Source organism: Anopheles coluzzii, chromosome 2, assembly GCF_943734685.1.
Source record: "Anopheles coluzzii chromosome 2, AcolN3, whole genome shotgun sequence".
Classification (NCBI taxonomy): Eukaryota; Metazoa; Arthropoda; class Insecta; order Diptera; family Culicidae; genus Anopheles; species Anopheles coluzzii.
This window is the reverse complement of record NC_064670.1, coordinates 86,824,225-86,839,369: the sequence shown is the minus strand read 5'-3', so window position 1 is coordinate 86,839,369 and position 15,145 is coordinate 86,824,225. Positions and strand designations below refer to the sequence as shown.

At 44.6% G+C, this 15,145-nt stretch overlaps 3 protein-coding genes across 4 annotated transcripts; 2 read left to right on the top strand and 1 right to left on the bottom strand.

Moving 5' to 3' along the window:
- Positions 1-2,442: 2,442 nt before the first annotated feature.
- On the top strand, positions 2,443-4,451 carry LOC120951241 (nedd8-activating enzyme E1 catalytic subunit). Of its 2 annotated transcripts, none has more exons than XM_040369832.2 (3): positions 2,443-2,761; positions 2,818-3,039; positions 3,112-4,451. In XM_040369832.2, exons 2-3 carry the CDS (start codon positions 2,883-2,885, stop codon positions 4,302-4,304), a joined length of 1,350 nt encoding a protein of 449 aa, XP_040225766.2. In that variant the 5' UTR covers positions 2,443-2,761; positions 2,818-2,882; the 3' UTR covers positions 4,305-4,451. The 2 variants fall into 2 exon arrangements, with proteins under 2 accessions (XP_040225766.2, XP_040225767.2); XM_040369833.2 differs by having other exon boundaries at positions 2,443-2,765.
- A 1,192-nt stretch (positions 4,452-5,643) lies between these two features.
- LOC120950381 (centrosomal protein cep290) lies at positions 5,644-13,111 on the top strand. The gene is made up of 11 exons (XM_040368366.2): positions 5,644-5,855; positions 5,932-7,064; positions 7,127-7,282; positions 7,355-8,949; positions 9,009-9,162; positions 9,246-9,474; positions 9,541-9,760; positions 9,834-10,222; positions 10,311-11,741; positions 11,814-11,986; positions 12,296-13,111. Exons 1-11 carry the CDS (start codon positions 5,685-5,687, stop codon positions 12,930-12,932), a joined length of 6,288 nt encoding a protein of 2,095 aa, XP_040224300.2. The 5' UTR covers positions 5,644-5,684; the 3' UTR covers positions 12,933-13,111.
- Positions 13,005-14,144, bottom strand: LOC120950382 (charged multivesicular body protein 5). Its single transcript, XM_040368368.2, has 2 exons — positions 13,942-14,144; positions 13,005-13,856 (listed from the first exon to the last, which is right to left on the bottom strand). The coding sequence occupies exons 1-2, from the start codon at positions 14,008-14,010 to the stop codon at positions 13,248-13,250; spliced, it is 678 nt and encodes a 225-aa protein (XP_040224302.1). The 5' UTR covers positions 14,011-14,144; the 3' UTR covers positions 13,005-13,247.
- Between the last annotated feature and the right edge of the window lie 1,001 nt (positions 14,145-15,145).

Here is a 15,145-nt window from a genome sequence, read left to right as displayed (position 1 = left end):
AAACGACTGGAAAATTGAATATCCATAGAAAAAAATGAAAGCTCCACAGCTTCATTGGTTTGATCAATAGATGGCGTATTAAAAACTAAGCATTATATTGCTATCCTTTTCTTGCAATGTGTTTCGACAAGTTTCTTCTTATTATGACCTATATAGCCTTCTAACTTTCTGAGCAATAGTCTATATAAATAGTCGTGTAGTCAAATACGTGGGTATCAACACCAACGACCATTACTCAAATCTCACTTGCTTTTCAGTGCTGGTGGTTTCCATTGGAGTTTAGTATTTAAACAATTGTATCGCCGTTCTAGTTCTAGCGATGCATAACTTCAATGCGAAACCATACAACAGTACAGAGGAAATGAGAAAACTCTCCTTCAAGCAATGAAGCTCCACTGGTTGGGGTATCCCACCAACAGATAACGCCATCAGCTTTTTTGCTATTTTTAGAATGCATGAGTCGTTTGCCGTCTGCTAAACGAAATCTTTCTATATTCCGTTTACGTAGAGAACTTGAGTCGTTTAGAAGCCGTTTAGTGGTCGTTTAGTGGATTTGTGGCACTTGGGTAGTCACCTTAGAAGGCGAATGAAGATTTCAACCGAAACTTTCACGGTTGTAACGGGTTCTCTTTGAAATGTTTCAACATTTTGATTCAACGAGATCAGATAGCTTGCCGCCATCTTAGCTTGTTTATATACTGGTTTTGCACCCTTACTATTGTAACTGTCAAATAGAGCAGTGACAACGCCTTTGGTTCAGAACCGAGAAAGCGTGTGTTCAAATCTTGATTTTTATAATCTTTTTTCTGTGTTTTTAAAATTATTTTTTTCTTGCTATAATTAATATAAATAAAAATTAAGTGAAGCAAAATTAAAATAGTACCTTTAAAAAAACATAATATTTACACTATGTTCACCCTTCATTGTCAGGATGGGAGAAATATGTATCTCATTTCTCCTTTTATTAGAGTTATCGAAATGAGTTTGATATAATAACACCTTTCAACGGGTTGGTCTTTAACAATGGAATAATGCAGACCATCTTTAATAAAGTGAAATAGCTCAGAGCTTAACGCAAGAGAACATAACACGTAAATCGTGCTATCGAATCTCACGCTCATATCTGGGAACACTACAACAGTGCAGTGCTGAAGACGCTTGTAAGGTTTTCTTTTGACAGTTGCAATTTCAAGTTTCAAATTAAAAGCGAAATTTTTCATTGACATATTTCAAAGGCATTTAATTACTGCTAAATGCACTGCTGATCGCCTTCAATTCGCCGGCGATTACAAGGCGATTAGAAGGCATTTAACGGAAATTTGCGGGTAGGGAAGTGTGCAAGGAACCAACAAGGTAAAAAAATCATCCAAGCTATCCGCACCTATCATCAACTCACTAAGCAACATCGTCTCACTATAGAGTGAAAAAGTAACGCTCTATAGTGAGAGATTGAAAATGAGAACCTTTTTGTAAAATTTGTTATAGGATTAAATATGTGGTTTGTTTGTCCTTTTTTGCAAGTTCGTCCAACGGTGGTATTCAAAATTGAAAGCTTTCAAATTGTAAACATGCACGTATAAACCTAGCTTAAGTTTAGATTATAAACGTCATTGCGCGATCAAGGTGGATTAACCCTATTCCAGGCAACCGGCTAACCGGGTAGCCAAATCGATTTTGATTGCTCATTTCTCTAATTCTAGGAATCCGATTGACTTGAAATTTGGAATATGTGTGTAATCCACAGCCATCTTTCACTGAAATTTTTCGTAGAATTTTTTGAGTGTAATTAAACTGTTTTTTAGAATTAAATTTTTCAATACCCCTATTCCAGGCAACCGGGCTACCCGGGTAGCCAGCAACTTTGGAAGCTTATAACTTTTGAATGCGTAATCCAATATTGATGCAATATTCTGATGAAAATTAAAAAAACTAATGCAGTTTCTATAACTGTGCATAGATTGGTTCAACTCGCTATCGTTTTTTAGTTATAGCTTTTCAAAGTTGGCAGGATTTTTTTGAAAATAATTACAAAATGTGAAAAATATTTTTTTCAGTACTTTACAAAATTTTCACAGCCAAATGGCTCCAAAAGCTTTGAGAATTGTATGTTACACGTATTGTATAAATTTTTCAGAATTTTTCTATGAGCCATAAAAAAGATAAAGTAGTTTTGATTATTTTTGTTGCATAGTTCATTTTGCTCGTGAGTGTCATGGTATACCAGTTTTCAAAAAGACCAGTAAAATGAACACCTTGGCGGCGAAATGAGTGTCAAATGACACCAAAATGACAGCCGGATCGATCGAATTTTTTCGATCGAAAAATTGTGCTGAGGCCGAATGTAACCCGGCACATGTAAATAATCATGTAAAGATGTTATTTTCTCGTGCTGCTCTTCATGGGACAGATTAGCTTGCATCTCTGACAACCCCCCCCCCCCCCGCTCAACACTTTAAAGCCTACCGAAAACTACCGAAATAATCTTAAACTCCTACCGAAAACTACCGATAAAATTTTGATGCGCCTACCGAAAACCGCAAAAATAATCTGGCCACTCTGCGCCTGGCCCCGGGTTTGACGTTTTTTTGTTTTCGACCCACCGGCAAAAGTAAATAATTGTTGTGCGTGGACTGGATTGGTGCAGAAATTTGACTTTTGCTAGCATTTTGTTATGCTAATTCTCGCTTATTTAGCAACAATCGGCCAATCTCGACTTTTCTGAAGTGGTCAATTGGAGCATCCACCAAAAACATTACGCCGAGTAAGTTGTTTCAGCGCCAAAGGGAATCGTTTACATCACCATCTATGTACTTCTAGATTTGCGGAAATATAAATTCTAGAGAGCGGCTAACACATAAAAAGTAAAGTAATTGTCTGCTACCATGGAAGTCGCTTCGCCGAACAACGATCATTTGAGCAAACGCTGGAACCATTTGCGGAAAATCCTCGAAAGGTCTGGCCCGCTTTGTCACCCATACTTTGTTGCCTCGTCCGAAACGCTCGAGTTTTTGCTCAACACTTGCAAAATTCTCGTCATTGGTAAGTGCATACTCGCGGAGGCTGGCGCGTGTTTTTCGAAAATTTTACTCAAGCTAAATTGTTCGATTGAAGGTGCTGGAGGTCTGGGATGCGAACTGTTGAAGGATCTGGCTCTGATGGGTATCCGTGATATTCACGTAATCGATATGGATACGATCGAGCTTTCCAATCTGAACCGGCAGTTTCTGTTTCGAAGGACGGACATCGGCAAATCGAAGGCACAATGTGCGGCCGCATTCATCAGTGGCCGGGTGCCGGGGTGCGTTGTGACGCCTCACTTTTGCAAAATTCAGGACTTTGATTCTGCGTTCTATCGGCAGTTTCACATAATTGTTTGCGGGCTGGATTCGATCGTAGCTCGCCGGTGGATCAACGGGATGATGATATCGATGCTGGAGTACGAAGAAGACGGCTCGGTCGATGAAACATCCATCATTCCCTTCATCGATGGGGGAACCGAAGGATTTAAGGGAAACGCACGTGTGATCCTACCCGGCATGACGGCGTGCATCGACTGCACCCTGGATCTGTTTCCACCGCAAGTGAATTATCCACTTTGCACCATCGCCAACACACCCCGGCTGCCGGAACACTGCATCGAGTACGTGAAGATTATCCAGTGGCCGAAGGAAACTCCCTTCGGGGTAGATGTTGCCCTCGATGGTGACGATCCGCAGCACGTCTCCTGGGTGTACGAGAAAGCGCAGGAACGAGCCAACAGTTTCAACATCACCGGATTATCATACCGGCTCGTGCAGGGCGTGTTGAAAAATATTATCCCGGCCGTGGCCAGCACCAATGCGGTAATTGCGGCCGCCTGTGCCACGGAGGTGTTCAAGATTGCTTCCAGCTGCTGTGAACCGTCGAACAATTACATGGTGTTCAATGACGTGGATGGCATCTACACCTATACGTACGAAGCGGAAAAGCGGTCCGATTGCTTGGCATGTAGCCAGGTGCCGAGACCGGTGGACATCAAGGATCCTAATGGAATGACGCTGCAGGATCTGATTCAGCTGTTGTGCGAAAACCCTGAGTTTCAAATGAAAAGTCCAGGACTGACCGCCGTGCTGGAAGGGAAAAACAAAACCCTGTACATGGGTACAGTCAAAAGCATTGAGGAGGCAACGAAGGGAAATCTAACGATGTCACTCAGCGAGCTCGGACTGAAGGATGGTCAAGAAATAATGGTAGCCGATATCACCACACCGAATACGATCCTTATTAAGCTTAAATTTCAACCCAACGAGGTAGAAATGTCATAAATAGTGCAGGGAAGCTCTTTATAAAGGTCAATATGCAAATGAAGCGATGAATTTGATTTTGGAATAAAAATAATTTGGTACACGATTTAATTGCAGGTCATACTCGTATATTGATTCAAATCAGGAATGAATCATGTTCATGACATGACATGTAAAAAAATCAGTGTTCTATGAGGAATAAAAACTCCGCTACCGTTCTAGATGTAGACTGCAAATGTACTGGTTATCAAAACTTTACATGTGATTCCACATTCAAGGTCATTTTCAGGGTACAATCGTTAGACCAATGATTCAGTTCATTGCATTGTGCAAGTATTTTTCTTCTTCCTTGGCTCAACAACCGTTGTCGGTCAAGGTCTGGCTGTAAAATTATACGAAATTTCTAGTCACGGGACCGATCGAGGTTTTTCGTTGTTTTTCCATCGTTTGGAGCTACCCAATTCTAAACAATGTTGCTTTACCATTAAACATAGTCATACATATTTATTCATTAGGTAGAAAATACTAGCCGGTCTCGTAGTACAGTCCTCAAATCGTACGACTTAACAACATGCCCGTCATGGGTTCAAACCCCAAATGGACCGTTCCACCATTCGTTTATGACTGGTTATTGGGTTTATGAGCTTGAATAGTTGTTGGGTTAGCAGCGACCGCTCTTTCCTGAGAACCATCAAGACCACAACACCATCACGGAGAGACCATCCATCACACCAAGACCAGAGAGGTCCGCCATAGCTTAACCGAATGTTATGGATATACTGCGGAACGCATCAGCTGCAAATTGGACACCAGTATCGACAATATCCTCTCGCCAGAAAGCCATTGCCAGCGAAAGCTCTTAAAATTCCTTCATAAAACTTGCCTTTATAAAGCACTTTAACCAAAACCACATATGAACTGGATACACATTTTAAATAAAATCCACGGATAGCTTTAAATAAATCGAGACTACTCGTTATAAGGTCATTGCAAGCCACAAATGGCTTGTAAAGAAGATTATTAGATTTTAATGATAGAATTTAAAATAAATTACTGATAAATTAATTTATTTAAAATAAATAACTGATTAAAAGAGGCAAATGAGGCCAGTCGGCTCAAAGTCTCTATAAAAATAAACAAAAGAAAACAAAATCCCCTGCACGCGTTACGTCTTTTATGGATGGCCTCTATGCACGTCGGAGATTTAATTTTTTTTAAAGCGCATGCTGCCGGATGCCGTGGTGTGTACACCATGTGAGATTGTTGGTTGTAGCAACGGAGCGGTTTCCATGGCAACGCAAACAAAAACAAATGTATTTATCGTAAAAATAATACAAAATCTACAGTTCTGTGGGAGGATTCAAGGTTGACGGCTGTGTTATAAGCACATTTTCCTCCAAAATGGATTGGAAGCACCTTTTGTCACTATCTCCTCATAATTTAGATGACGTGCGAAAGGATGGAGCAGCGCTGGAGATCGCCAATTTATCAACAGACGTTAAGCTGGATAGCAAAAGCAGTAAAAAGTTGTTCCGTTTGGCTCAGGTTGCACTACGGTTTCGCAATGAGCAGGTACGTTTGGGGCTCTTGGGAAAAAGCTTTTCCACCGCCCATAATTAACATAACCGCAATTTTCTGGACATTCAAGGTGAGGCAGCTAAAGCAGACTTTAGTGGAGGGAAAAGATGATTTCGGAAGCCAGGAGCGAATGAAGGAATGGAAAAGAACGATCGAAAAGCTTGAGCTGGAACGCCACACCCTTCGGACAAAGCTCAAAGACGTCACGGAAGAGAATGCCAAGCTGCAGGCCAAGCTCGCCGAAGGACTGCATGGCGGCAGTGAGGGTGAAGATTCGCCCGATGCTTTGTCGGAAATTGAAAGACAGCAGGAGCTGTACAATAACATCAGCATGAAGAACAAGCACATTAAACGCCTTTTGCGCGATATTGACGATTTGGAAAAGCGAAATAACTTTCAGGTCGACACGATTAATGGGCTGCAAGTGAGCTTAAACGATGCAACGCTAAATATTACGGCGCTAACGCATCAGTACGAAGAGCTGCAGGCTCGCTGGAGCGAGCAGCAAGAGCTGAACAGTAAACTGAACGAAAAGCTGCAACAAATGGAAGGTGAACTGATGGGCGTGTGTGACGAGAAGGAAAATTTGCAGGAGCAGCTTAACACAACCAGAACGGAGCACACGAACCAGGTCGCCGAATGGGAGTACCAGATTGATCAACGGGAAAAAGAGTTGAACGAGCTGAAGATTCGTTACGATGATCTGTTGAGTCAATTCCCTGGTATCGATATTGAGGCAGAACGGAGGGAGTACAAGCTGATGGCGGAACGTCTCGAGCAGAAGGATGAAATAATTGTCGATTTGGAGCAAAAGATATTAACGCTTTCTAAAGAAATTCATCGCTCGACGGAGGTTATGAACCGCATCAGCGAGGAGAAGGCGCGTGAGAGTCAGGAAAAACGTCAGGAAAGCCACTGCTGCCAGGAGTACCGGATGCAGCTGGAAAAGGCTAACGAAAGGTGTCGCGAGATGCAGGAAATCTTGGCCGATGTTGAGGATGATAATCGGGTGAAATCAAAACAAGCCGTAGAAGCAATTGAGGCACTGAGACGCTATGAAAATGGCGAAGAGGGTTTGGCCAGTGCCCTCAAGAAGGTAAACCGGTTGCAGGAAAAGGTGAACTCGCGCGACAAACAAATTCGTCAGCTAATATCGGAGATCAATCTAGCGAACGAGATAGCGATAGAAAATGGTGTTTTACGGTATGGACAAGGAGGGCGAGCTTTTTTTAAAGTATTTCATATTTTTTTACTTTTCGTTTCAGGAAACGGTTGGGCATAGAAGACGATGAGGTAGTCGCTACAAGTTCCATATTGGCCAAACAGAAGAAAATTGCCAAAGTGAATGAGCGTTTGGCTCTTAAGTTGCGCGCTTCCGAAGAGATGAGATTGCAGCTAAAGTTGGAGAAAAACGATTTGAAGTAATTTGGTTTCGTAACATTTTACTGGTTCACTCTTGTTACACAACATTTGTTTGTTTTGTTTGATTTCAGGCGACAATTGGCTGCTCTGGCGCAGAATTTAAAGAGACAAACTAATAATTCAGACGTGCCAGACCCCGATACGGGTAAAACGCTGCCCCAATCTCCTGGCAAGGGAAGTGTGACGGATGTAGACGATCTGGTTGCTTCTATCGACGACGTGCAAGCAATAAAGTTCTGTGAAAAGTGCATGAAGCAGTACAACGTGTACGACAGTATGAAACATTGCAAGGCGTGCATTTTTCGGCACAGTTTCAGTTACTGCGACAAGTGTGTCGGGCAGCTACAGATGAACTTTGACGAGGATCGTCCGAAGGGGACATCGCGCTCCGCGGAAACGGACGCTAACCACCATCGTATCCGGGAGCTAGAGCAACAATACATCACCGTAATAGAGGAAAATGAAAATCTACGCGAAGGAATGCATGAGATTTTGGAAAAGCTCCGCGAGTACGATGCCATGTCGGACCGGCTGACGATTGACAGAGATACGTTGGAAAAGCTGCTGAACGTACTGAGCGTACGGCCGATGTCGGTGGGTTGGCACAGCGGTATGCGGTTGCCGAACGATCTACTAGCTGCTGCTCGGGAACGTGAGCTGCTGTTGAAGGAACGGTTAGCCATAGTGGTGGATGCAGATGCAAACGGTAGGATAAGTAAAAGCATTCAATCGACCGAGAGCGTTAACGACTCGGGCAATGTCTGCAACGAGGATGATAATTCGGAATCGATCGAACGGCTGGAACCGGAGCAGATTGATTTCAGTGAGCAGGTGTTGCTGAAAGCGGTAGAAATTGACCGTTTGATGGAGAAGAATGAACAGCTGCGGGTGGAAAATGAGCGACTTTTGGCGGTGCAGGATGAGCTACAGGTTACGCAAAAGCTGTACACCGAAATGCTGCACATTACCAATGCATCGGAGAACGAGAAAGACCGACTGTTGGTGCAGACGGTCGATCGGTTGCGGGACATCGAATCGGGAGTCTGTACGCTCCAAAGGAAAGTTGACTTCCTTAAAGCGGAGAATGATAATCTGCACAACTCATTGCGTCAGATCAAGATCGAGCACCTTAATCTTCTGCATGAACTACGCCTGCAGCTGGCAACGAGGAGTAGCGAGTTAAAGCAACCCGAAGCGATTGATGGAGCCAAAGGCGATTCGTTCGATTCGCTTGACAGTGATCAGATTGAAAAATTGGAAAGCGAGCTCATGCGCATGAAATCTGAGGCGACAAATATTTATAACATATTCCTGAAGAACATCCGGGAGGTAGATAAGGATCATTTGCTGGAGGTCGATTACAGCAAATTAAATCAACTATCCATAGTTGATAACAGTTTGGCAGTAGAGTTCGTTACCAAGGACGAGTACAAGCGAATGAAGGACCGTTTAGATGGGTTGGAGCGTGAGTTACAACGTGAACTAGTTAAAAGTGGCCATTTAGAAGAGTTGCTGAAGGTATCGAACGAACAGATTAGATCGCAGCAATCTCTCATCTCAAAGTATTCTGAGGAAGAAGTGAGCCTCCGCCATCTCGTAGTGGATCTGCAAAGCGCATCGAATGAAAAGTATTTACTCGCTCGTGCAAACAAGGAGTTGGAGTTGGGTAAGGGACGTTCAGTTGTGTAATTAAGCACTATTAAATGAGGGATTTTTGTTTTGCAGTGCGCGAGCAAGAGGAAAATTTGAAACTAGAGAACAGCAAAATGAAACTAACGCTTCTTCAGAAACTGGAAGAATTGGACAACCTGAAACTGCGACATGACCAACAGAGACAAGAATTTAGTGCCGAGCAAAGAGATAACAAACTGAAAATAAGGTAAACGACGTGATGGTGTATGCCACGTAAAGAGAACGTTGAAACATTTATTTACCAACGTTTTTATGACTGGCGAATTACAGATTTTTGAAGAAAAGCTTGCAGCTCTTAACGATAGGCCATCACTCATACCTACCGACCTCTGCCATTCCGGAGTTTATAAAGATGTACACAAAGGCGCTAGAATTGCGCGAGAGTCTAACGGAGGAGCAGAGGAAATATCAGCATCAAATGCGGGACGAAGAGTACGAACGAATATTTGCAAAATTGAAGGAGAATCTTGAGGGAAATCACATACAGGATAAAATAAATGTAGGTAGCTTTCTCAACGCCTGCAATGCAACATATACACTGTCACTAACAATCAAAACTTTTCAGTTAATTAAATACGAAAGTCAAAGTGAGTACTTAACAAGGCAGCTGATACTGTGTCAGGAGCAGGTTGATCAGCTGCAGAGGGAAAATAAGCAGCTAAGAATGAAGGAAATCGATTACACCAGACATTGGGATACGCTGGAGTTACTGTTTGGCGAGGAAGCCCAACGATCGCGCCAAGATCGTGACAAGTATTTCGATAAAGCTGTGCAGGTTGCAGTTGGTGAGTAGTGTACACATGCACAGGTGTAGGCCACAGTGCGTTTGCTGTATTAATGAATTTGAAATCATTTCAGAAACATCATCCAAATGTATCAACACGATTCCAATCATTGAGGGAATCACGCTGGGTGAGGGACCAAGAAGATGCTCATCTGGTGATACGATAAGCGATTTCGATGGTAGAAGCGAACATAGCCAGACGGGTGCGCACGTTAATGAGCAGATCGCTGTGACTGTTCACACGGTAGCCCAGAGATCGCTGGAATCGCAACTGAAACAGGCAATGATGTTAGCTTCTACGAGAAGTGCGCTTCTACTAGAAGCCGAAAGTCGACTGTCTGAATGTCAGGGAAGAATTAAGTTGCTCGAAAAATCCTTGGAGGAGAAAGAATCATTGCTAAAAGAACAAGCGCAGTCTCCGAGCGTTGCGAAGCACGATCGCGTTGAGGATAGCATTCTTAGTGTACGTTTAGTAGAGTGAATTCAAGTGAACTTACCGGGAGAGGTGTAGATCGCGCTTAATCAATATTTCCATACCTTTTCTTTTTTAGACCACCATTGGTTCGCTGCAGAATTTGTTGCTAGAAAAGGACACGACATTGTCCAGATATCAGGAGCTGTTGAAATCAGAAAGAAGTGAGCACTCGCAAGTGTATGATGAAAATATGGCTCAAATAAGAAATCTGAAGAAAACGATCGATGATCTAGAGCAGAAGCTGTACGAGAAGCAGAAGGAATGCGACAACATCGCCACCCAGCTCAACGATATGAATCGGCTAAAAGCACTGCAGGAAAGTGTACCGGAGAAGCCAAGATCTGTCGAGGACGAGGCGGCCACCGGGTCGTCAGACGCCGGGGCAATCGACTATACGGACAAAATCATTGAGAACATCTATGAAATTGACGAGAAAAAGGAGCGTGAAATTCAGGACCTGAATGTGCAGGTGAAGATGCTCGAACGCAACGTACAGGAGCTGGAGAACGAGCAGAAGCGCCTGCAGCTGCAACTTCGCGATGCAAATGCGCGCGAAAAAAAGAGCGAAAAGTTGCTGCGGGAAAAAGAAATGGAACTGGTAGCGCTGAACGATCGCCTGACGAAGGAAACGCACGATTTGCGCGAGTTTACCGAAACAATCGCTAGCGCCCAAGAAATCGAGCAGCTGAAGGAGATGCTTGAAGAGAAGGACCGCCACATACAGGACCTCACGGAAACGTTATCGCAGTTTCACGAGGACCAGCGGAGCTTCATGAACGATACGTCGCTACATTCGGCTGAGCAGGTGTCGCAGCTGAGTGCGGACCTGAATCGCAGCGAGGCCAGCAATCGCGTGCTGAAAACGCAGATCGAAGCACTCAAGCGCCAGATCGTGAGCATACAGCAGCGCGAGAAGCAGTCGCGCGATCTGGTGAAGACGCTCAAGAACCAACTGATTAAGCGGCCCGTCATTGCGATGAAAGCGGACCGTATGTCCACGCCCAGGGAGGATCAGCTTGCGCGTCGCGTTCAGCAGCTCGAAACGGAGCTGCTCGACACGAAGGACGAGCTGCGCAAACAGACGGCGATAAACGAAAATCGGCGCGCAAAAACGGCGGCCGAGTTGGATCTGTGGAACAAGCAGAAGCGCTGGCAGCAGATGGCAGAGCGTTTAAAGGTACAGCTGAAGGAGCGGGAGGTGGAGTTGGAAAAGCTTAAAGTTCACTTCAACACCGCCAAAACGACGATCGCTCGGCTGGAGCGTGATCGGACACGGTTGAACAGTGCGGGCACGGGTTCGGGTGCTCCTGCGTCCCTGCTGGACAACAAGTACCAACCGTCAGGCTCGCCGGACCAGTACTGCAGCACGGACAGTACGGAATCCGAGGATACCAGCATGATCACGACGCAAATGTTCACGCAAAACAGTAAGGAAATCATTGAAGCGCTCAAGAGCCGCATCGAATCCCAGCAGCGAAGAATTATTGCGATGGAACTTGATAGAAAGGTAAGGGGGCACGATCGAAGGATCACATATCTAAGGTCTATCTATAAATCACTCGGATTTTTTTTCACGTAGGGTTCCAATACGGTGGCACATGAGCTGGAAAAGATGCAGGAGAAGCTTTGCAACATGGAGGCGCAGAATGTACGGCTGGAAGCGAAAACGTTGCAGCTCCAGCTCGACAACGACATGCTGCGGCAGAGTGACGAATCCGAGAGGCTGAAGCGGCAAATCAAGCATCTCGAAGAGTGAGTTTATTGGTTGTTTAACAATAGTTTAGAATATTGCATTCGAATGTTTGCCGTTTGTGCAATGAATCATCATTACATTCTTACAAACGTTCCATCTTGCTATCATCATCGGATCCGCTCTGGGCGGTGGAATGATGGTTATTAAATTAAACGCTTGATACGAGACGAGTTTTACTGGGGATTTCCCAGAGCGTTAGGGAAAAACGTACGTTATGTATGTACTCGATTGTCGTGCTGTTGATAACTACTAGTGGTTAATGGTTCTGTATTTTCGTTCGTTTTTTTCCCTTGTCGTGTTTGTGCAAGGTATGTGATCGCTTTGAAGGAAGAAATCGCCAAAGCAACGGCCGGATGTCCAGAGTCTATCAATTTCGAGAATCTCTGCGTGCGTTGCAGCCGGCGAAGCGGCACGAACGACCTAGCGGAGCGGAATGCTAATCTCGAGCAAACCGTACTCACCCTGAAGCGTATGATCGAGAAGCTTCGGGCCGAGAACAAGCATCTGAAAGAGCATCGCAATCGCGAACGAGCGGCTAGTGCGGAATCGCTTGCCAACCCGCCGAATGAAACGATCGCCAAGGAGCTGTACGATCGGCTGAAGAAGGAGCACGAAAAGTTGCAGCAAAATCTTACCGACGCGCTCAACAAAGTGTCCGTGCAGCAGGTGGAAATAGAACTGCTGTCGAGCGTCACGTGCACCCGGTGCAAGGTGTGTGCGGGCGCAGCGGGGTCCGGCGGACCGAACCGCGCTGATCCGGCGACCGGAGCAGACGAAGAGTTGAGGGACAAGCTGGAGAAGAAAAGTCAGCTGCTGGAGAAGGCTAAAATTTTGCTGCAGCGTGCCGCGGCAAAGGAGCGATATCTGAAGGAGCAAATCGATCTGCTGCGCCGCAAATGCTCCGATCTGCAGAATGTGCCGGTAATAGACGAAATTAGCGAGTAGAGGGGAAAGGTGACTGGTTGTTTCGGATATTTTTGTACGTCTATTAGGGCTGCTCATAAGAAAGTATAGAAATTAAGTTAACAGAACAATTTTAAATCATTCGATAAAATATAATATGGTAAAGAAAATACGGTTCACTTACAAAACAGTGGTGCTTTCTCGTATGCCGTGGGCTGATTACGGGTGCTGTATTTAAACATAAGTTAAAGGCAAACGCCATGCAGATGATGCCGAATACACGAGGGAGTGTTTAATTGAAGAAGGCCACTCAAATAGCTGAACCATCGCACAGGCGGGATGCTGCGGCAAAGCCGCTTAGGTCGTTTTGACGGAGGCAGGAATCTTTGGCAGGCCGAACTCGTCCACCAGTATGCCGTCCTTGTTGGTGACGCTATCCGCACCCGGTTCCTTGTCCGGTGCTTCCGGCGCTTTCACCACATCGTCCAGGTAGCTGGCATCGTCGTCGAGGGCAATTTCGTCGCCGAGCGCATCCAGCTCGGCCTGCAGCTCATCATCGTCCAGCTCGGGCATGCCGTACGTTCGGCCCATCGCTTCCTGCACTTCGTCCGCCTGCTCCAGCATGTCCGCCATGTCGTCCTGTATGTCCTCGATCTCCTCGATGTTGATCTTTTTGAACTCTTTCTTCATTGACTTCATGCCGTCCTTCATGGCGCTCACCGTTGCCTGCGTGTCCTTCAGCGTCTGGTGCGCAAAGTTTGCCTGCTCCATGTTGAACGACTGGTTCCGCAGGTTCTCTACCTGGCTTTCGTACTGTTTGCGCTGCTTCAGCACCCGCATCGCCTTCTGCTTGACGGCGTTCTTGGCCGGCCCCTCGCGCATCTTGGCCATCTGGTCCTTGTATTTGCGCAGCTCATTGTCCAACGTTTTGATCTTTCCCTCAATTGCTTCCGCCCGTGCATCGACCTGGATGGGTAAGAGAGGGGATGATAGGGAATGCCCGAGCGGTGAGTCATCGGTCGGTACTGTCTGCTGCTAATCTGATTCTTACCCCGCTGATACAATCACTGATGCTTGGGCCCGGTTCTTTGGGTTTCGATTTACCGAACAAACGGTTCATCTTTACACTACGTACGCAGAGCGAATTAATCAAGAAAGGATTAGTTTTTCACCGTGATTTGTTGCTCGTCTTTGCGTGCAGCAAGGTTGTTTGTTTGTATTTCTACGATTTTTGAAGAAACGGCAGGTTGGATCATTGAGATTCTTTTTCGAGGTAATGAATTGACATGCTCATTTGACAGTTTGGTGCGCAGTTGTTTTGTTCTTTTCTGGAGGGGGGGGGGGGGGGGAATATTGTGGTGTACAAGAGAGTGTACACGTGTGTGAAAGTTGTATATAAATTTGGCAAAACAAATAATGCCCACAGGCACATCAATTTGTTCTTGTTCTCTGAATATATCATGAAAACAGGAGGCCTCTTCTCTTCTTCTTCTTTGCATTCAACCATCTTGAAAGAAAGCTGATTTCTCAAACGTCAAACAGTTGTCATACTGCTTCCCGGTGAAAATACTGTACCAATCAATTGCTATGAATCATTTGAATCAACACATGGTTGGACGGTTACTGGCGTTTGGTTGATTTTTCAATTTTGTAATAGTGCGATAATGTACAACATGAGGGATATTTCAATATTGGCTTATTGAATTATCCAATTGCGCGTAACTCTAAACAAACTAGTAATAGCTTTAGCATTTTGGACACAATTTACAAAATAACGTTTATATTAAGTCATTTTTTTCCTTTAGTTTCCGCATAGCCGTTCAGTAACATATTTTCTATAACATTCTCTCGATTCTATTCTTTATAGAATCTTCCCATGGAGTCATGGTGACATACGTCTAAATTTTCGCTGGTCGATAGTTACTGTTAGCTCTGGAGCCACTCTTCAATTTTGTTTTTTGTTATTCACAAGGAACGGTCCGAAGTCACTTCCCAATTCAACCCTTTGAAATTTGTCTGCCCCGTCTAATACATTCCAGCAAAATCAAGTAATACGTGAATCACATTATCGTAGCACTTTCGGTCAGTCGAATCCGATAAACGTGACGGGTGTCGCCTTCAGTCAAAGTTTATAGTGTGTATGACTTTAGTATGCCCCAGTCCGCGTTCCGTGAGCGCTTACGTGTGCGAAAATCAAATTTATCGTAATGTCACGTTAGCTTGTAAGCACTTAGTTCACTAAGACCATTTCTATG

Excerpts from the sequence above, each read along its gene's own strand:
- LOC120951241 (XM_040369832.2), top strand. The coding sequence starts at position 2,883 with ATGGAAGTCGCTTCGCCGAACAACGATCATTTGAGCAAACGCTGGAAC. Across the intron at positions 3,040-3,111 it reads TTGCAAAATTCTCGTCATTG|GTGCTGGAGGTCTGGGATGC; the intron begins GTAAGTGCATAC and ends GTTCGATTGAAG.
- LOC120950381 (XM_040368366.2), top strand. The coding sequence starts at position 5,685 with ATGGATTGGAAGCACCTTTTGTCACTATCTCCTCATAATTTAGATGAC. Across the intron at positions 7,283-7,354 it reads TTGGAGAAAAACGATTTGAA|GCGACAATTGGCTGCTCTGG; the intron begins GTAATTTGGTTT and ends GTTTGATTTCAG. Across the intron at positions 11,742-11,813 it reads CGATGGAACTTGATAGAAAG|GGTTCCAATACGGTGGCACA; the intron begins GTAAGGGGGCAC and ends TTTTTCACGTAG.
- LOC120950382 (XM_040368368.2), bottom strand. The coding sequence starts at position 14,010 with ATGAACCGTTTGTTCGGTAAATCGAAACCCAAAGAACCGGGCCCAAGC. Across the intron at positions 13,857-13,941 it reads TCAGTGATTGTATCAGCGGG|GTCGATGCACGGGCGGAAGC; the intron begins GTAAGAATCAGA and ends TTACCCATCCAG.